Source organism: Schistocerca americana, chromosome 6 (genome assembly GCF_021461395.2).
Source record: "Schistocerca americana isolate TAMUIC-IGC-003095 chromosome 6, iqSchAmer2.1, whole genome shotgun sequence".
NCBI classification, from domain to species: domain Eukaryota; kingdom Metazoa; phylum Arthropoda; class Insecta; order Orthoptera; family Acrididae; genus Schistocerca; species Schistocerca americana.
In genome coordinates, this window is record NC_060124.1 from 227,981,518 (window position 1) to 228,004,494 (window position 22,977).

General features: G+C 39.1%; 1 protein-coding gene across 4 annotated transcripts in view; it reads right to left on the reverse strand.

Moving 5' to 3' along the window:
- Nucleotides 1–22,977, reverse strand: part of LOC124619453 (serine/threonine-protein phosphatase PP2A 65 kDa regulatory subunit-like) — a 282,427-nt gene that overhangs the window by 233,424 nt on the left and 26,026 nt on the right. For all 4 annotated transcript variants that reach the window (XM_047145848.1, XM_047145845.1, XM_047145846.1 and 1 more), the window contains exon 4: nucleotides 8,938–9,092. In XM_047145848.1, coding sequence (XP_047001804.1) covers nucleotides 8,938–9,092 — 155 coding nt within the window. The remainder of the gene's footprint in view (nucleotides 1–8,937; nucleotides 9,093–22,977) is intronic.

Below are 22,977 nucleotides of genomic sequence, written 5' to 3' on the forward strand. Positions count from 1 at the left end.
CTAGTACGAAGCCCATATTCTCTTATAACCTTTCCTTCTATTCCTTCCCCTACAACTGCATTCCAATCCCCCATGACTATTAGAGTATCATCTCCCTTTAAATACTGAATTACCTGTTCAATATTTTGATATACTTTCTTTATCTCTTCATCTTCAGCTTACAACATTGGCATATACACCTGAACTATTGTTGTTGCTGTTGGTGTGTTTTCGCTTCTGTTAAGAATGAACCTATCACTGAATTGTTCAAAGTAACTCACTCTCTGCCCTACCTTTCTATTCATAACGAATCCTACTCCATTATACCGTTTTCTCCTGCTGCTGATATTACTCTATACTCATCTGACCAGAAATCCTTGTCTTGTTTCCATTTCACTTCCAGGCACCCACTCTATCTAGATTGAGCCTTAGCATTTCCATTTTCAGATTTTCTAGCTTCCCTACTGCATTCAAACTTCTGACATTCCATGCCCTGACTCTTAGAACATCACCTTTTCGTTGGTTATTCAAATGTTTTCCTCATGGTAACCTCCCCTTTGGTAGTTCTCTCCCAGAGATCCAAATGGGAGTCTATTCCAGAATCTGTACCCTCATACAAAGGATAGTGGTTCACCCTATTAGCTGAGTGGTCAGAGAATCGTAACTGCCATTTGGAGGACCCAGGTTCAGTTCCCAGTACTGACAGGAATATTCCACTGGTGGGAGGACAGCAATTGGGATCCACTCAGTCTTGTGATGTCAACTGAGGAACTACTTGAATGAGAAGTAGCATCTCTAAGGTCTAGAAAGCCGAAAGAGCAGAGTGCTGACCGCATTGACCTCCACATAGTGCTGACCGCGTGGACCTCCACATAACATCTAAATTACACCATATGGCAAAGAATGACATGACAAACTGTCAGTGGCCCGATGATGGAGTCAGTATTAATAGTACAGGAGTACTGCCCACTGTCGTGCCACTGCAAAGATGTGGAATACATATATCAGAGTCAGTGGTGTTGAGAAGGAGCTACAATAGCTAAAATTAAACAAGTCTACAGAGCCCAATGCAATTCCTGTCACATATGATATCTACTGAATTTGCAGCAAAGTAGCTTCCATTTCAACTATAATACACCGTAGATCCCTCAAATAAAACAGCTGTGCCCAGTGATAGGGAAAAGTACATGTCACACTTGTCTAAAAGAAGAGCAGCAGATATGATCCATAAATCTTACTGACATTCATCTGTTGTACAATCTTAAGACTATATTATTAGATCAAACATATTAATATATCTTGAACAGAATGAGCTCCTTCATGCAAATCATCAATGAATCTGAAAATACACTGATCATGGAAAATCCAGCTTGCCCTTTTCTCATGCAACATCCTGAAAGCTTTGGATGAAACCTTTCAGATGGACACAGTATTTCTCGAGTCCTAAAAAGCATTTGACTCAGTATAAAGCCAACACATATTTTAACAAAAGTATATAGGGTATCAAACAAAATTGTGACTGGGTTGAGGATTTCTTGGTATGGAGGGGATACGGAGGAAAGAGGACAGACTGTGTGGAAACTCATCAACAGATGTAGAAGTAACTTCAGATGTTCATCCGGGAATCATGTTGGGACATTTTTGTTCGTACTGCATATAAGTGACCTGGACTGTATAAAAATGACCTGGCAGACAAAATTAATATAACCTCAGACTTTTTGCATATGATGCAGTCTTCTATATAGAATTGCTATTTGAAAAAAACTGCACAAATAACCAGTCAGCTCACGATAAGATTTAAAAGTGATGCAAAGACTGTTAACTTGTTTTAAATGTTCAGGAATATAAAACGGTTATTTCACAAAAAAGTATACTATAACATCAATGAGTCACAATTAGTATCAGTAAATAAACACCTTAATGTAACAATTTGCAGGGATATTAAATGGGCTCAGTGATAGGTAAGGCAGATGGTAGACTTTGATTCATTGGCAGGATACTGAGAAAATGCAGCCAGTTTGTGGAGGAGACTGGTTACCAATCACTTGTGCACCCCATGTGAAAATATCATGTGTATGCGAGCGGGGAGGGGACAATGGCAAATACGACTAACAGGGCACACTGAATGCATCCAAGGAAGAGCAGGACAAATGGTCACAGGTTCGTTTGCCTCACAGGAGAGTATCCTGGAAATGATGAAAAACCTGAATTGACAGACATTTGTGTACTGATGACAATTATCCTAAGGACACATACTTCCAAGAACCAGTAGTTAATGAAAAACCTAGAGAAATTCTCCATTCCCCCTCCTATTGCATCTGTAGGGACCACAAAGACAAGGTTAGACTAATCACAACATGAACAGAGGCATTTAAGCAGTCATTCTTCCTGAGATCCAAACGTGACTGAAGGAGGAAGACACCCTAACATGCAGTACAATGCTAAGTACCTTCTGCCATGTACTTCACAGTGGTTTGCAGAATATGTACTTACAGGTAAATATCGAAGCTCAAAATCATATTTACTGTTACCTTCACAAAACTGGGACAGGTAGGGTGTGAGGCAGCGAAGTGAGCTAGACTCAGACTGAATGAATACACTGTATTAACAACCGCAGACTTGAAACACCAATCAGTATTAAGCACAAATTTTAGATAGTTTTCCACATTCTTCTGGGCAAATGACAGCTGGTTTCCAGAAAGATTACATAAAAACTGGATGCTATTCATTTATAGATAATACAGTGGCATGAAGAGCATCCAGCAACACAGAAATAATAGCTAAAATCAGGATGTATGGATAGATGAGTGCTATAACGATATTAGGGGTATCAGTCTATTTGAGGATTTTGAGGTACGGCACATCGGTCTGTTCAGTACATAACTTTGAAATGTGGAATATTGTTTAATACGTAGCTCCAATCAGTGGGAGATTGCCAATGAGTGGGATATCAATCTCTTCTAAATAGGATTCCAATGATGGCATTGTTGCTCTTTTTAGTATAGGATTTCAAGGCATATTGGTCCGTTTGCTATTTTTGTGATTTATAGTACTGGAAAGTTAAGTTGTAAAATTTCCTGAGAGGTGACATATTGCGTACTTGATAAATGAGAGTTGTTCTGTCAGTCCAGGTCAGTTTTGTAACAAGATATATTTCAGTCGAATTCTAATTTTTCTATATTTTATTCAAAAACATATAAATTGAAAGAAGTCATTCAATGAGTAACATCAAACAATCAACTGAAACATTTTCAAATAATCATATTTAATTCTCTGAATGGTCACATTTTTGCCATTATTGCCAATTCCACTATTGCAATTTTGGTTTTAAGTAACTACCAAGTGATTTAAATGCTGCAAAACAGCAGCTGTCACAGATATAAAATTGATGTCAGCATCTACAGTTCCTAACACCATTTGTTACACACACCATAAAATGATTTCTATAACCATTTTCACCCGATGTATAATGATTGTGGACATAGTGAACACTGATAAGAGCCATACAAGCTCACATCCATTTTATTTCTTTTATTCATGCTGACAAATGCTGTGTTTCAACATCTAAACCAGATGATAATGGCTTCAATCTGAAATTGCAATAATGAGATTTACAATAAATATATGCAGTCTATGATGAAAATGTCATTTTAAAATCAAATACCAATATTTAATTATATTAAAGTTTATATTGCATTTTGTACATTAATTCAGTTTCAAACTTTGAGTTGTATCTTTAACGTTTGTTTTGGCTCCAACTTCGGCAGACATAAGCTTTGTAAAGACAATCTATGTGAGAAGTTATGTTGAGAGGCAGTGGTATGCCAGATCTCATGGAGAGTAGATGTCATCTGGAGATGTTTAATATCAATAATTAAAAAGGAGGGTTGCATGAAAAATATGTTAAACAAAAGTAATTTTTAAAATACCAATGATCAGTGATTCAATATTAAAAGTGTATGTAATAGATCTGGGAATTGAATATACTGCAACTCAAACTGGATGAGCAAAAAGATAAGTCTTTTTGTGCTACCAATTTGCTTGGTTAATTTCTTTTAGATAACAGGTCACATTCTCAATGCTCTCCTTGATACAGCATAAAGATTTGATTACTTGTCTGTTAAGAGCAAAATTGGTAATTTACAGTACCCATAATGACCAGGTCGTTATGATGTATCATGCAGCATAACTTGCTGTGACAGTGCGAGAGAGACACAAAGATATTGTTTATTACTCTGTGGCGGTCAGCGCTCACATAATTATTCTTAGGATATAGAGTTTTTTGTTCTTGTTAATAGTAATTTGAGGGGAAGAGAGCCATTCTTGTGATGTAAAAAATCGACGCCATTGCGAGTTTTTGATTCACATTGTAAAATATAAGTGCATATGGAAGGAAATCAGTTAATAGAACAATAAAATATTGTTCATTTCAAGAAGGTACGTCTTATTATACACCCAGCGATATACTGCTATTGTGATTTACTAATAAACACCAGCTGAGAACAGTTCCGACGGGAGCGTTCAGTTCTAGTGAAATAGTTCGATGTTTCCTTCGGAAAAGAAGTCACTTCATGGGTCATTCAAATCCACAATAGTAACTGGACACTTCTCAGAACTGAAAGCAATCTGATTGCTATGCAACAGAGCCCGAAGACTATTTCTCCGTACTTTGGTTACCACTTTCAGCTCAACACACTATCTGCAGCATCTGGAGCAGATTTCTACAACAGAGGAAGCATGTAATGGCTATCAGTTTCACGTGTACGCTGTATGTATTTACCCACACCAGTGAACATACAGTTACTCACACACATAGAAAGACAATACTGGGTGGTGTGGGGAAACATTTCAGTATAAAGGCCCTGTAGAGCTGAACAGTAATTAGCCTAGTAAGAAAGGGAGTCTTTATATCGTGTAAATGGCAAATAACACCAGAAAACAGAGAGGACAATCTCTCTTGTGCAACACTGTGGAATTAAAATACTGAAAAACAATTTTTTCTGAAGGAAAATTTGAAATCTGTTCTATTACACTACACCTTTACAGAAGTTTTTAAAAGTTCCATGGAGTTCCCATAAACAGCTATTGACATACAATGAACTCCAAAGCAGCCTCACATTATTAGGTAATAATAATAATAATAATAATAATAATAATAATAATACAGCTGGGTGTATCATGTGCCTCAGGGGCTGCCTATTAATGAATGTTTCACCCAAAGAATCATTCACCCCATAGCAGCTAAGATTGCTTCTTTATGTTTGTTGAATTGCTGCCCATTTAGTTTGTTGAATTGCTGCCCATTTAGTTTAATTTTCTATGTAATCCATGGATCCTATTTGTGACCATTCCCCACAATATGGATCACTATGTTTACAGGCAAGGCAAGTTTTCTCTCTAAAAACAAGGCTATTTATATTTTAAACTTTATCTACAACAAAATTTGATAAATGTAAACCAATCACACACATACTGTCTCCTCAGAAATTCATCTATGGTGTAGAAGGAGTTGTCAAGTAGAAATGAAGTAATTTTTTCTTAAAAGTTTCATTCTTTGTCAGCACCTTTAAAATATTTTATGGCAAGAGTAATGTTGAGTTGTTGACAACGTCATAACAACTAAATCAGTTGAAACCTGGTCAGGCTGCTTTGGGGTAACATAGTGAGATATCTAGGGACACTAATGCAGCATCATCACCTCCCCCTAAAAATTTCAAAGCCATGAACTCAGCAGCCAGCATGATGCTCACCATGTTTTTCACTGTCCAATGCTAGATACTCATCGAATTCTTCGAGCATGGAGAAACCATGAACACTGACATGTATGGTGAGACACTCCATAGTCTATGTAAGTCCATCATGAGCAAATGGCCTGGGCTGCTCACGGAGGGAGTGATTCTGCTCCACGATAATGCTTGTCAACACATCTCCAAGGTCACACACAGTGTAATGACCAAGTTCAAGTAGAAGCAGCATAAGCATCTGCCCTACAGCCCGGACTCATCATCCTGCAACTTCCGTGTGTTTTGTCTGCTAAAAAAGCAGCTCAAATGGAAGTGCTTCAACTCAGACAATGAACTGAAGGACACAGCGGAGGTCTGGCTCCTGCCACAGCCACAGAAATTCCAGGAAAAGGGAATCATTCAGCTCTTGAAACAATGGGATAGATGCTCTGTGGCCTCCCATGATTACTTTTGAATAAAGATGTCAATGATACCTACAGGTTTCTTTCATACCTTTTCCATTGAACACCCCTCATATTTATGAATGCTACTATTATTTTCAAATTCATTGCAAACTTTATATGAGAGTAAATTTATTAGGAGGCTGTTGTTAATATTCCTAACATTTTAACAACTGCCTACAAGAAGTTCAAGGACAGATACCAGATATTATCCTAACTGTGTGTTTCTAGGCAATGAAAAATTTGTGTCTATGAGTGGAATTGCCACAAAAAATTATTCCTTGTGATAGTTTCCTAATGGTTTCATCATTGAAATCAGCAACTGCAAGGAGAGCAAATGTTGCTGAAGTTAAGCATGTGAGAAGATCTATATTACACGATTTCCATTTGCAGTCCTGGTCAATATACACACCCAGGAATTCGATGCTGAGATGCTATTCCACAACATGATGAGCCTCGGCATTTCTGTTCATTGGTAAGGGGGAATTTAAAGTAGACTGGGGTGGCAGTGAAAATTTGGATCAAGGAGGGAGGCATGCCAGGGTAATCTGTGCTGCAGTTAAGCGAACCACTGAGCCAAGGTGGCTTAGTGGCTAGCACACCTGCCTAGTAGGCAGGAGATCCACTTTTGATTCCTGTGCTTGGTACAAATTTTCACTCTATTTACATAAAACCAGTTTTACTTATTTCCTTTCCCGTGCGCTGTATTGATAGTGATGATGATATATCTTGGCACATACAGGATTGACTGTGTTTTTTTCCTAATTTATGTGATAAACCATTTACCAACAATCAATCAATACTATTTTTATTACAGATTTGCGTTCTATATTTTTATCAACCAAAAATGAACATTTATTTCACCATACAATCTGGAATGAAACATAAATACATTTTTGGTTTGCTTTTAGATCCAAAAACAGCTTGTTACAAAAGATACAGAAGTAAGGAGAGTGATTTTTACTTGCAGTATTTTTGTCTGATTTCCACTAACATCTGGAAGTGTCATAAGCTTGCAAATTTTCCAAAATCTGGCAATGATGCTGCAAGCAGATAACATCTACATCTACATCAATATTCTGCAAATCACACTTAAGTGCCTGGCAGAGGGTTCATCAAACCACCTTCACAATAATTTTCTGTTATTCCACTCCCGAACAGCACAGGGAAAAGATGACCATCTACACCTTTCCGTGTGAGCTTTGGTTTTCCTTATTTTATTATGATGGTCATTTCTCCCTATGTCGGTCAGCGTCAACAAAATATTTTTACATTTGGAGGAGAAAGTTGGTGACTGAAATTTTGTGAGAAGATTCCACTACAAAAAACACACCTTTGTTTTAATGGTGTCCATCCCAAATCCTGTATCATGTCAGTGACGCTCTCTACCCTTTTTCGCAATAATACAAAATGTGCTGATCTTCATTGAACTTTCTCGATGTATCCCATTAATCCTATCTGGTAAGGATACCAGACCATGCAGAAGTGCTCGAAAAGAGGATGGACAAGCACAGCGTTGGCAGTTTCTTCGGTAGATCTTTTACATTTTCTACGGGTTCTGTCAATAAAACACAGTCTTTGGTTTGCCTTCCCCACAACATTTTCTATGTATTCTTTCCTATTTAAATTGTTTGTAATTGTAATTCCAAGGCATTTAGTTGAATTTATGGCCTTTAGATTAGACTGATTTATCGTGTAACCAAAGTTTAATGGATTCCTTTTAGCACTCATGTGGATGACTTCACACTTTTCATTATTTACAGTCAATTGCAAATTTTCACACCATTCAGATATCTTTTCTAAATCATTTTGTAATCTGTTTTGATCTTCTGATGAGTTTAGTAGATGATAAACAACAGCATCATCTGCAAACAACCTAAGATGACCTCTTAGATTGTCTCCTGAATCGTTTATATAGATAAGGAATGCCACCTTGGGGAATGGCAGAGATCACTTCTGTTTTACTCGATGACTTTTCATCAATTACTATGAACTGTGAACTCTCTGACAGGAAATCATGAATCCAACCACATAACTGAGACAATATTCCATAAGCGCGCAGTTTCCCTACAAGCTGCTTGGGTGGTACAGTGTCAAAACCCTTTTGGAAATCTAGAAAAAATGAATCAATTTGAAATCCTTTGTCAATAAAACTCAACACTTCGTGTGTAAAGAGCAAGTTTCACAAGTTGTTGTTTCACAACAACGTCTTCTAAATCCATGTTGACTGTGTGTCAATAGACTGTTCTCTTCAACGTAATTCATAATGTTCAAACACAGTATATGTTCCAAAATCATGCTGCATATCAATGTTATTGATATGGGCCTGTAATTCAGTGCATTACTTCTATTATCCTTCTTGAGTACTGGTGTGACCTGTGCAGCTTTCTAGTCTTTAGGTACGGATCTTTCATCAAGCAAGCGGTTGTATATGATTTTTTAAGTATGGAGCTATTGCATCAGTATACTCTGAAAGGAACCTAATTCCAGAAGGAAGCAGCAATAAGACAAAAATGCTGTAAGTAAAAATTACATTCCTCACTCCTGTATCTTTTATAAAAAGCTGTTTTTAGATCTGGAAGCAAACCAAAACTGTAATTATGAATGTATTTCATGCCAGAACACTGACTATGTTTTAAATGAATGGAACAAAAGTTGTTAACAGATGATCAGCTTAAACTTAAAGGCATCAAGGATGTTTATTGTTAACTTATGAACAGTACGTTGAAAGCATACATAGTAGTAAGTAATACAAACATACATATTTTCTTTACCTTCCCAAAGAGATGACAAGCAGTGATTCGTGCCCATGTGTTGTTTGACGCTTGTGACTGACGTACAGCTACAGGCAGTATTTCAGACTGTACAATTTCAACAGGAACAGTATCTACTGCTTCTAATAACATATCTAACCATATGTGAGACACAGCTGCAAAGAAAAAATACACAAATTGTTTAAAAAGTAGGCACAAACTAAGAAAGATGCACTGCCTACATTACACGTGGGTGGCATATATCAAACATTTATACAAAAATAAAGGTGGCAAACATATATACTTAGTAACTGACAATCTACCGAAAGCTGGTGGAGTAGCTTTCAGAAAATGGCAATCCTTCATGGGACAGAGGAAAGAGGAATCTATAATGAGTGTGCATAAATAAAACAGGGCTTTCCTTTCCCTTTTACCTCAAGGAACATGACATGGCAAGTATTAGGGTTGAAAGAGATGGAACTTTTCTTTAGTGCTTGAAAAAGTCACAAGCAGTTACAAAAACTTCTGAATCTGCCAACTTTTGCATCTGTCTCTGCAGCCACTAGGCAAGCACACATTTTTTATGTCTTTTACACAAATTGTCACTTCTTTTCCAGCAATCTCTTTGCAGAATTTTATGCTAAATGACACAAAAATTAATCATGTTATGTACAGGCAACAACAAAACATCACATTCAGTATCGGAAGAGTGTATCTGGATATGGATTAAGAATTTGTTGTATATTTTCTCTGTTCTACATGCTGCCCCCAGACCCCCATATGTGAGATTTTTTTATTATTTAAATTTTATGGTGGTTCATGGTGTGGGTTCCCGTAGTCATGTCCTAGTTCATGAACCACGGGCAACGTATGAGTGGCCAAGTAAGTGGTCCCGACAGTCGGGATACCAGTTACTTTGGAATAAGGCTGGGCATCTCGGACATATTCTGAGTCGTGGTCACCTTTGTGCTCATACGGCAAAGACTACCAAATCCACCGGTTCGTCCCTCAGCCATTAGAGGTAAAACCCAATGGGACTCGGGGCAAGTAAGGCTAGTAACCTGCTTCCCTGGTACTTTAAATATGATGCTGGCAACAATCAGAGCAAAATGCCTCGGACCTTTGGAGGTGACGGAGTCCCACCTCTAACTGACAAACCAGGGACTCCAAAGATACGACTTGGCAAACAAATGGTAATGAGATGGGGAGCTATTAATATCAATGGGGGCTACTCTGGGAAGAAGGTAGAGCTGGCAGAGGCTGCAAGTAACATGGGGCTGGACGTTTTAGCTGTTAGTGACATTCGGGTAAGGGGTGAGAAAGAAGAGGAAGTGGGAGAATACAAGGTCTACCTGTCAGGAGTCAAAGCAGGAATAGCACAATGGGGTGTAGGGCTTTGCATCAGGAAAGAAATGGAACCCAGCGTAGTTGCAATAAGGTATGTAAACGAATGACTGATGTGGATAGAATTGACAGTGTCTAGCAAGAAAATTAGGATTGTGTCAGTATATTCGCATTGTGAAGGGACAGATCAAGATAATATGGATAGTTTTTATGAGGCACTCAGTGATGTAGTTGTTAGAGTAAAGGACAAGGACAGTGTTCTGCTCATGAGTGATTTTAACGCCAGGATTGGAAATCGAACAGAAGGGTATGAAAAGGTTATGGGTAAATTTGGAGAGGATATGGAGGCCAACAGGAACGGGAAACAACTCTTGGATTTCTGTGCCAGTATGGGCTTAGTAATCACAAACTCTTTTTCTAAACATAAGAACATTCACTGGTATACTTGGGAAGGCAGGGGAACCAGATCTGTCATTGACTATATAATAACAGATCAGGAATTCAGGAAGGCTGTGAGGTACACGTGTGTATTCAGGGGATTCTTTGATGACACTGATCATTATTTAATCTGCAGTGAAATTGGGATTGTGAGGCCGAAAGTGCAGGAGGTCAGGTCCATTTGTAGGAGGATAAGAGTGGAGAAACTTCAGGATAAGGAAATCAGGCACAAGTACATAACAGCGATCTCAGAAAGGTACCAGTTAGTTGAATGTAGTCAATTACAGTCATTGGAAAAGGAATGGACAAGGTACAGGGACACAGTACTAGAAGTGGCTAAAGAATGTCTTGGAACAGTAGTGTGTAAAAGTAGGATGAAGCAAACAGCTTGATGGAATTATACAGTCAAGGCAGCCTGTAAAAGGAAAAAGAAGGCGTATCAAAAATGGCTACAAACCAGAACCCAGGTAGACAGAGAAAGTTATGTTGAAGAAAGAAACAAAGCCAAACAGATAATTGCAGCATCCAAGAAGAAATCGTGGGAAGACTTTGGAAACAGGTTGGAGACTATGGGTCAAGCTGCTGGAAAACCATTCTGGAGTGTAATTAGCAGTCTTCGAAAGGGAGGTAAGAAGGAAATGACAAGTATTTTGGACAGGTCAGGAAAACTGCTGGTGAATCCTGTGGATGCCTTGGGCAGATGGAGGGAATATTTTGAAGAGTTGCTCAATGTAGGTGAAAATGCGATCAGTAATGTTTCAGATTTCGAGGTAGAATGGGATAGGAATGATGATGGAAATAGGATCACATTTGAGGAAGTGGAAAAAATGGTCAATAGATTGCAGTGCAATAAAGCGGCTGGGGTGGATGAAATTAAGTCGGAACTCATCAAACACAGTGGAATGTCAGGTCTTAAATGGCTACACAGGATAATTGAAATGGCCTGGGAGTCGGGACAGGTTCCATCAGACTGGACAAAAGCAGTAATCACACCAATCTTTAAACATGGAAACAGAAAAGATTGTAACAACTATAGAGGTATCTCTTTAATCGGCGTTGTGGGTAAAATCTTCTCAGGTATTGTTGAAAGGAAAGTGCGAGTATTAGTTGAGGACCAATTGGATGAAAATCAGTGTGGGTTTAGGCCTCTTAGAGGTTGTCAGGACCAGATCTTTAGCTTACGGCAAATAATGGAGAAGTGTTATGAGTGGAACAGGGAATTGTATCTATGCTTTATAGATCTAGAAAAGGCATATGACCGGGTTCCTAGGAGGAAGTTATTGTCTGTTCTACAAGATTATGGAATAGGAGGCAAACTTTTGCAAGCAATTAAAGGTCTTTACATGGATAGTCAGGCAGCAGTTAGAGTTGACGATAAATTGAGTTCATGGTTCAGAGTAGTTTCAGGGGTAAGACAAGGCTGCAACCTGTCTCCACTGTTGTTCATATTATTTATGGATCATATGTTGAAAACAATAGACTGGCTGGGTGAGATTAAGATATGTGAACACAAAATAAGCAGTCTTGTATATGCGGATGACTTAGTTGTGATGGCAGATTCGATTGAAAGTTTGCAAAGTAATATTTCAGAGCTAGATCAGAAATGTAAGGACTATGGTATGAAGATTAGCATCTCCAAAACGAAAGTAATGTCAGTGGGAAAGAAATATAAATGGATTGAGTGCCAAATAGGAGGAACAAAGTTAGAACAGGTGGACAGTTTCAAGTACTTAGGATGCATATTCTCACAGGATGGCAACATAGTGAAAGAACTGGAAGCGAGGTGTAGCAAAGCTAATGCAGTGAGTGCTCAGCTACGATCTACTCTCTTCTGCAAGAAGGAAGTCAGTACCAAGACTAAGTTATCTGTGCACCGTTCAATCTTTCGACCAACTTTGTTGTATGGGAGCGAAAGCTGGGTGGATTCAGGTTACCTTATCAACAAGGTTGAGGTTACGGATATGAAAGTAGCTAGGATGATTGCAGGTACTAGTAGATGGGAACAATGGCAAGAGAGTGTCCACAATGAGGAAATCAAAGAAAAACTGGGAATGAACTTATAGATGTAGCAGTCAGGGCAAACAGGCTTAGATGGTGGGGTCATGTTACACGCATGGGAGAAGCAAGGTTACCCAAGAGACTCATGGATTCAGCAGTAGAGGGTAGGAGGAGTCGGGGCAGACCGAGGAGAAGGTACCTGGATTCGGTTAAGAATGATTTTGAAGTAATAGGTTTAACATCAGAAGAGGCACCAATGTTAGCACTGAATAGGGGATCATGGAGGAACTGTATAAGGGGGGCTATGCTCCAGACTGAACGCTGAAAGGCATAATCAGTCTTAAATGATGATGATGATGATTAAATTTTATGAAAAGGCAACCCCTTTGTCTGTTGGCTTTTTGTCAATATGACAACAATTGGCTGGTTCATGCTGCGATAGGCCAAATTGTTTTCAGTTGCAAATCAAATGACAGCACACGATCTCCAGACTCATGAGACTGGGGGCTCTTGGAGTCGTGGCCAAAAAATGTCTCTCTCTTCTGTTTCAAGCCACCAGACAGAGCTCACATTAAATGGCTTGTTATTTTTTACCTTTGTATTTCTCTTGTCCTAGGGCTATTGGAGGGCTATCAGAGTTATCGTCTCTAAATCCCGTGGCAATCCTCACCATGTAATTCCCATGAGGAGATAAACCAATTCAGTTTCTGAACCTGAGTACTGCATATCAGTTACTAGCCCACACCATTTTCCAATCCTGACTACACCATCTAGTAGGGTTTACAAACTGGTATCAGCGTCGGTACGCTGAAATCACCCTGTTTTTGGCACAGAATGCCCTGGCCGGTAGATGCGCAGATGGCAGGGGATGCATGGGGACAGCTGTAGTGGGGTTTATGGGCAGGCATTGTAGGGGAAATGGCTAGCACTGGAGGGGAAGTGCCATTCTACATTGAAGCCTGCACTCAACTTTTTTTGTAAATATTACATGAGTCCCCTCCATGACCATGCTTGTGAGGTGAACATTCAAAATGATCCACTGTACCTCTGCTTTGGTTAAAATCTAAAATGAATTCTGCCAAAAATGCAGCAATTTATTTTTGTCTGGCCTGTTAATCATTTGTAACTTTCAGAGAAGCATCACAAATAGAAAATTTTGAGTAAAACCTACACAACTCTCTGGTTACCATGTTAAAATTTGTTTCTTTTGCCAAAACACAATGGAATTTATACAGTCTCACCTCACTAACATGTTGTGCAGACACAATTGCTAGAAAATTCTGAAACAGTGCTTTATTTAGTTTATTAAGTGAGGTACTGAGAAAAAGTAAGGTCAGTAGCTTATGAAAAAGCACATCCTCAGCACAAAAGAAAAGTTTATGTCTTCACTGTTCCAAAATCCATAGCATTTCTAGTTTCACCACCTAATGATGACCCTGAAAAATTAAATTCTTTCATGAGAAACTCTGTAGTTAGTGGAATAACATAGTAGATACTTAAGTTTTATATAATAACAATACGGCAAAATACTCCCCTCTTTGTGTGCTACCATTCACCAAAATCTCATTTTGATATCTAAAACTGTTTATGGAATATAAGGAATCTTGAGGATATTTCACTTTGGCTTTATCACTGGCACGACATGATCACAAATAATGATGTGGGCCGGGTATATTCGCAGTGGGAAGGAACTTATAAAATGGGAATATTGCCGGGAATATGTCTTTGGCGCAGGAAGAGTCCCAAAAATTGGGAATTTATGAAATTTTTTAGACTCTGAATGTTTTAACACTTATTAACAGTTAAAGAACCTTAAAACTAGGTTAACTAAGTAAATTCATACATTTTAATCCAAGATTTATCATTCCATGCACTACATCTACATCTACATACATACTCCACAATCCACCATATGGTGCGTGGCGGAGGGTACCTCGTACCACAACTAGCATCTTCTCTCCCTGTTCCACTCCCAAACAGAACGAGGGAAAAATGACTGCCTATATGCCTCTGTACAAGTCCTAATCTCTCTTAGCTTAACTTTGTGCAGTAAAATTGTACTGCAGTCAGCCTCAAATGCTGGTTCTCTAAATTTCATCAGTAGCGATTCATGAAAAGAATGTCTCCTTTCCTCCAGAGACTCCCACCCGAGTTCCTGAAGGATTTCCGTAACACTCGCGTGATGATCAAACCCACCAGTAACAAATCTAGCAACCCGCCTCTGAATTGCTTCTATGTCCTCCCTCAATCCGACCTGATAGGGATCCCACACGCTCAAGCAGTACTCAAGAATAGGTCGTATTAGTGTTTTATAAGTGGTCTCCTTTACAGATGAACCACATCTTCCCAAAATTCTAACAATGAACCGAAGGCGACTATCCGCCTTCCCCACAACTGCTATTACATGCTTGTCCCACTTCACATCACTCTGCAATGTTACGCCCAAATATGCAATGTCAAGCGCTACACTACTAATGGAGTATTCAAACATTACGGGATTCTTTTTCCTATTCATCTGCATTAATTTACATTTATCTATATTAATTTGCATTTATCTATATTAATTTCCTTGCAAGTTCCATGCAAAACATCATTTACTGTAAGTCTGGAGGAAAAAATAAATTAAAATATTCGCTAGGCCTACTATTTTTCGGCAAGTTGAAACCGAATATTTCTCTGAATGAAACCTAAACTTACAAAATATTTCTCTGGAGGTGTAATTCTCAACCGGCGATTATCTGCAGTATTTTTTAATTTTTCCAAACGAATGACTAGAGGTGTATCACTTTCATTCAAAGACTCCTCATTTCATGTGATGAATTATGATTTCTAAATTTATCTCCCAAAATATCGCGATCACTTTCACTTTTAGAATTGTTAATTAATATTTTACCATGTTCTATGTCAATAAAATCAGCTGTATTTTCAAGTAAATCATAAACCTCGGCCAATTTATTCGCATAATTTTTCCCCAAAATGTCATTTTCAATGACTAATGTTTATAAAATTTGCACAAGTTTATTTTAAACTTTATAGCATAAAATACTTCTAATGCTGATGGAAAACTTAACAAAATGAATAAACAAACTTCCCTGTCTATTTTAGTAACTTTAGTTACTAGATGACATATCAATATCATAAACTTGGTTTTTCTAAAAGTTGATTATTTCAACGTTGGCAGTTCTAGGAAACGAAAGAGTCATAAATGTCGACACTTGGCTGTTCTAAGGCTAATCCTTTGATATTTAAAACATTGAAAACCAAAAAATGTGTTTATTTCCAACAGGGAGGGTCCAGATCCAACTAAGATTTAACCATATAATTACTGCTTTTACCTATTAACAGTTTTTTGAGCTATCGTGCTAATTAATCATAAATTCCCAGGAATTTATGAATTTTGGGAATATTGCCAGCAACATTCCCTGGCAATATTTCTTCAATTTTAAATTTCTGGGAATTTTACAACACTAATTACAAATGAGTGTGTTATGTCAGATCAACTTTCTCAACATTGGTGACAGACAGGTACCTCCACCCAAGTCTAAAGAAAAATTCTACATGTTAGCAAAATTTCATACACAACAACATATTATGTAATATGCACCAAATGCAAAATCATAGTGACCTCTATTTTCCATTGCACACTTTTCTGAATTTCGTGCAACTATTTATGAAATGATAGGTATATCATCATGTACATGACATATAAAGCTATATGTAAAGCAAAATTGAACCTTTTTTATGGAATAGCTTCTGTAAAATAATTTGAGAAAGACCGCAGGGCTTGCACCTCGATTCTGTCATCGCTAACTGGCCCAAAAGCAGAAAACACTTGTCGGCCTCCCCTTCTGAACATACGAATAAACTAGCCCAGCCCTTTGGACAACAACTGATCACTGCGCATCGGCCAGCATACCCTGCATGGACTCGACCACATACTAACCCATGAGGAGACACATAAATTGGTTGTTCGGTGCTGTCTGGCTCCATACTGTGGTGCAACAGACTAGTGCTTATTGCAGTCAATCTGGGATGCCCAGCACAGTCTACCCAGTGCTGCCATCTACACTGCAGCACATGTGCAAAGTCATCAACCTCATCCGACTCTTCTGCTGCCTATGCACACGGTCATGTCACAGGTATGACTATCCAGCGCTGCCCCCACACCACCTGTTACCGTCTTATCACTGCTTGGTGTTGTCACACCATTTGTTGATCAGCAAATGTAAATTGCAAGCTTCACTTTAGGGAGAAGATGCAGCAGAGCCAATGCTGCCAGGGAAGTCAGTGAAAACTGCTGCCAAAGACTTATTGTTAGTTACATGTTTGTGGCTTCAAGGTATGCCCACAACCATGTAACGGGATCAGTTGAAGATGGATACAGAACTACAGTCTACAATGGAGAATGAGGACCTGTAAAGTTACCTTAATGAGGCATTAGTAAATGCACCACTAAAAGCAGCATTGTGCCCACAACTAACCTCGCTTCTCCATTTACGGGGATCGCACAGGTGGCTCAATCTCAGCATGTAATTGATGTTGCTATGGATTTGCTGGTTCCCGCCTTCATGGGTAAATCAGGCAAAAATGTCCATACACTCATACAGAATTTAGGAGATGTAGGGAAACTGTTCACATGGGTTGACAAAGTGTTGGTAGGAATTGTCAACATGGAGTTGCAAGGAGAGGCTTGTTCTTGGGTAAATTCTATGGAAGAGGTGAGAAATACCAAGGCATTAGATGTCCTTGCAAAAGGGCTAGAGGATGTATATGGATATGAAGATAGCATGAACTTTACAACCTACACCAAAATTCCACAGATGATTCAGAGTGGTTTGCTTACAGAACAAGAGTGTGTCATATCAAACATAGAGGTGTTGGCGAAAAAATATGGAAACAAAGTGAGAAATACATGCTTAAAAATAAATGCAGATGCTAGCTAAGGATGCAGATGGAGCTGTTGTATCTGACCATGAACGGCACCTGTGCAATGCCCTCAATACATCGCAAGTTCCAGTCGTGTCATATCAGTGTTCTGTGTAGCTGCAACTGCACTATATTAGAATGAAGTGCATTCAAACATGGGCAAATTGTCGGTGCTTGTATGGTGGATGCCCCATTAAACAAAATAGCCAATGTGTTTGGGGTTTTAAGAGGCACCGTATCAAGGCTTTATACCACATACAGGAAAACCAGAAAATCATCATCCATGAAGTCACAATGCCTAAAGTGCGTGCTCAGTGATCATAACAACAATCATTGAAGAGGACTGTGACAAAAAATAAAAGGACAGCAACCGCACAAGTCACTGCAGAACTGAATGTCGCACTCACAAGCCTTGCCAGCACCCAAACAACAGAGGGAATTTCCACAAGCTGGGAAATGCACACATCCAAACTCACACATCAGTGACGCAATTGCCTGTAACAGGAAAACATTGTGCTGATGCCATAAAAACGCAATTGCCTGTAACAGGAAAACATTGTGCTGACGCCATAAAACCTGTACTGTGGTGCAATGGTAGAAAGTCATTTGGTCAGATGAGCCTAATTTCACACTGTTTCCAATTTCTGAGTGAGTTTTACAACTGTCGTACACTGTCCTAACACTATGATGTAGACTGCCTGCTACCAAGAGTGGAATATGGAGGGGGTTTGATAATGATTTGCGCAGCCGTATCATGGCATTCCATGGACCCCATGGTTACTCTGCAAAATTACATTACCAGGCCCAAAATGTGAAAATTTTTTATTATATAAATTTAACAGAGAGGCCTCCTTCTCATCTCCCACCTTTCCAGTAATAATGGTGACAATCTTAGGATTCCTGACAGAACAGGCCGAATCACTGTCAGCAAACCTACTCTATCAATCAAGTCACTCCAAAGGATCGTCTGACTTACAAGAGTGAGGACTCTTGGAGCCGTGACCAAAAAATGACACTCTCTTCTGTTCCGAGTTGCCGACTAGAGCAGATGCAAAATGGCTTAGTTTCTTTACCTTTCTTTTAACCCATATCACGTATATTTCACTCATATTTAACATATTTCACACACATTTTACCTGTATCTCTAGGAAATTTCATCCTGAAGTTTCGTTTTCACACAGCTCAATGTTTATGACTTCATTATCTACTGACCTATGTGTCACATAATAATATAATTTTGCAGGTAAATCCAGTGGTATATGTGGATACTGATTACAAAATGCATTTCAAATAGAATTAGTAGTAAAGAAGTAATAAATTAAAAGATCATGCCTGATGTGACAGTTTTATTGCACGGATACTGAAAATGTAGTAAGCAATAAACTTTTTTCCTTTTATCATTTCATGTGTGGGGGGAGGGATGGGGGTTTGTCAGTGACAAAAAACCTCATACAGGTTTGAAATTATGTGTAAAGTTTTTTGCAAGTCCCTAAGTGTTCTCATTCTAATGATGGATGAATCTAGTCTGTCTATATGCACATTGTGAGCTATGCTTCTTTTTCACACTCATTCACTCCCCTTTGAGAGATAGGTGGTTCTTACCCCCATAGTGCTTGTTTCCAGACAGTAAGTGATATGTGCATCAAGTTTGGTTGAAATCAATTCAGTGCTTCATTTAGGAAGAGATGTGGAACATATATACACACGCTTTAATAGTACTTATGGATTATGGCTCATTGCACAACAATCTACAATACAGACACCACAGCAAACTGCTGCATGTACTCTAAATAGCAGATTTCCTCAATTCTTTTTATCTTATTCTGAAGATACAATACTGGAAAAATTAAAGAAACAGTAACAATATACTGCTGTCTTTCTTGTAACAATGGGTATTCTAAATAAAGTGTCAAATTTTCCATCACACAAAATATAGGTCAAAGTATAAGAACAAAATATACAGTAACTGCTAAACATACCACACTCTATCACCGTGAACAACATATTTTGCAATTTTATGTGGCATATCTTTAGAAGGGCGGATAGAGTCTTTACATGGTGAGGTTTCTAGATAATTGTGAGTACGAATACCAAAAGAAGTTAAAATTATTGATTTAATCCTTTAGATTTTATGCACATTTTTATGTCCTATATGAAAAATAACAATACACATCACACAATAGTTTTTAGTCATCAATCAGATCTGAAAATATTTTCACATAGAAGAAGGTGTAATTAGATGACTAATGAACATAAACTTCACTTAATGAAGGTTTATTCAGCACCTGCACATACAAGAGCGCGGAGCGAACTGCCTTTGGCCACAACACATACAGTACATATACAGCTACAGAACATTCTAGTACAATGTTTCTTGACATTTGTGGATACTTCTCGAATGTATTTGAACCAAATATAGAAATTAAAATTGTACAATCCAGGTGAGTTATAAACTCACGACCCTCCATGCAACAGTTTAGTCTCATAACCAGTACACCACAGAGCTACTCAGCTTCTTCTATGACATTGTTCCCTCCTTAAGTGAACAGTGTCTCAGTGTTACGTCCTCCTAGTCCAGGAACGAGTAATCGGTCCCGCATATTCAGACTTCTGATGACTGATTCTCGCCCTGGCGGTGTGATCTTCTTAGAACTTCTTTTGCCGCTACACTCTTCATCACCTTTGCGCTTGTTTCCTGTCACTGGAGCTTTGAATTTACCCTGGGTTGCAGGATCCTTATAGGGCTTCATTTGAAGGACGTGGACTGTATCTCTGATCTTTCGTTGTCTTGTGTCGAGGTCGAAATCTTGAACTTCTTAAGTAACATCAGACAACTGTCTTACAATCTTATAAGGTCCAAAGTAGTGCCTGAGGAACTTCTCAGAGAGACCAACCTTCCAAACGGAAGTGAAGATCCAGACGAGGTTACCAGGCTGGTAGACAACAGGCAGTGGCTTGTTTCATACATTTGGTGATCTTTTTCTTGATCCTGCAACATGCAGAGTCGAGCTAACTGCCGAGTTTCCTCAGCCCTGGTTAACAACTGGCTGATGTAGTTGTTGTCCATGTCATCAGGATGTAACGGAAGCACAGTGTCCATCGTTGTAGTCGTCTCACGCCCACGCACGAGAAAAACTGGCGTAAATCCTGTGGTGTATTGTTTGGCGGTGTTGTAGGAAAACGTCACGAAAGGTAGCACCTCATCCCAGTTGCTCTGCTCAACACTGACGAATACTGATAGCATGTCAGCCAAGGTCTTATTAAGGCATTCTGCAAGCCCGTTAGTTTGCGGATGGTAGGCAGTCGTCATGTGACAAGTAATGTTGCACCAACAGTTTATCTCTGTCACAAGATATGATTGAAAAACTTTCCCTTGATCCGTAATTAATGACCTTGGGGCACCGTGTTTTAATACAGTGTCTTCCACGATGAATTTGGCTACCTCGGATGCTTCAGCTGTTTTCACGTTTTGTAATGGCATAGCGTGTCAAATAATCAGTGCAAACAATAATCCACCTATTGCCACTAGCAGACGTTGGAAATCATCCAAGGAGGGCAATCCCAACACGCTGGGAAGGCGTTTTGGCTGGTGGAATTGGTATGAGTTGGCCAGGTGGTTTCGGGGGACTGCCTTTCTCCTCTGACACTCTTGACCACACGACACATAGTGACGGACATTCCTAAATAAACCCGGCCAGAAAAATCTCTTGCAGATTCTATCATATGTCTTAATACGGCCTCAGGTGTGTCATGGAATTTCTGTAGAACATCTAAGCGCATGTGTTTAGGAATCACTGGTACCCACCTCTATCCAAATGGATCAAAGTTTTTCTTGCAAAGTAATCCATTAACTACCTTAAATTGCCCTTTCACATCCTCTGACTGATTTAAGGCAAGCATAATTTGAGATATATTGGCGTCCTTCTGCTCAGCAGAGATCCTGGAGTGCAGCAAGACAGCCACTATCTTCATCGAAGTCTTGATGGTCTTTCTTGAGAGACAGTCGGCATCTTGGTGTTTTCTTTCACTTTTTTACACTATGGTAATGTCATACTCTTGAAGACGTAGTGCCCACCTGGCGAGTCGTCCTGTTGGATCCTTAAGACCTGTCAACCAACAAAGTGAATGATGGTCTGCAACAACAGATAAATTTAGCATCAGCTTTTAACAACTCTTGGAGTGGCCTGGCTTTGAGACAAAAGTCTTTGATGAAACAACAGTGATAAGAACATAATCCGAGGAAGCTTCTCACATCTCTAATCTTATAGGAATAGGAAATTCCATTATAGATCTCACCTTTTCTGGGTCTGGCCTCACACCTTCATTTGACACAAGGTGTCCAAGTATTTTGATTTCTTTTGCTCCAAAGAGACACTTTCTTGGATTAAATTTCAGTCCGCCTTGTTGGAGACACTTAAGAACAGCCCTCAGTCTTTTTATATGTTCATCAAATGTCTCTGAGAACACTATAATGTCATCTAAATAACAAAGACATATCTTCCACTTCAGGTGCCTTAGAAAATTATCCATCATCCGCTCAAAAGTTGCTGGTGCATTACACAAACCAATCGGCATTACCTTAAACTCATACAGGCCCTCAGGGGTGTTGAATGCAGTTTTCTGATGATCAGCTTCATCTACTTCGATCTGCCAGTATCCCGAGTACATGTCCATGGTTGAGAAAAACTTAGCCCCCTTCAGACAATCTAGTGTATTGTCAATTCGTGGAAGGGGGTAAACGTCCTTTTCAGTTATCTTATTAAGCTTCCTGTAGTCAACACAAAAGTGCCAACTGCCATCCTTCCTGACGAGAATCACTGGTGACCACCATGGGTTCTGCGAAGGCTGAATGATGTCATTCTTCATCATTTTCTCTACCTTGTCGCGAATTATTCGACGTTCCGTTGCTGAAACATGGTATGCTCTCTGGCTTATTGCTTGATGGTCTCCAGTTCTAATCCGGTGCTTCACTGTCGATTTGTCTAATTTGCTCTTCACCTGTGGATTGAGGCATTCAGAGAACTCGTGAAGAATGGCAAGTAGCTTCTTCTGTTGTTCCTTAGTGAGATCTGGTAATAGTCGAGCTACAAGATCTTGTCTCGTAGTGGTAGCACTAATTTCGCCCACAGAATCGGCATGGGAGGTTTCTATGACGCTCAGCTGTTGTTTAATCAATGGCTCGGCATTTGCCATGCACTTGCGTCTTGGAAGGATCCACGGTTCTCGGTCACGGTTAACTGTCCACAATTCACCGAATCCACTCTTAAAAGGGACGACAGAGGCTGGAATGACCAAGTTATTCTTCAGTGGTATCCTTCTCTTAGATTCCACTACAAGATCCATGGATTGACACAT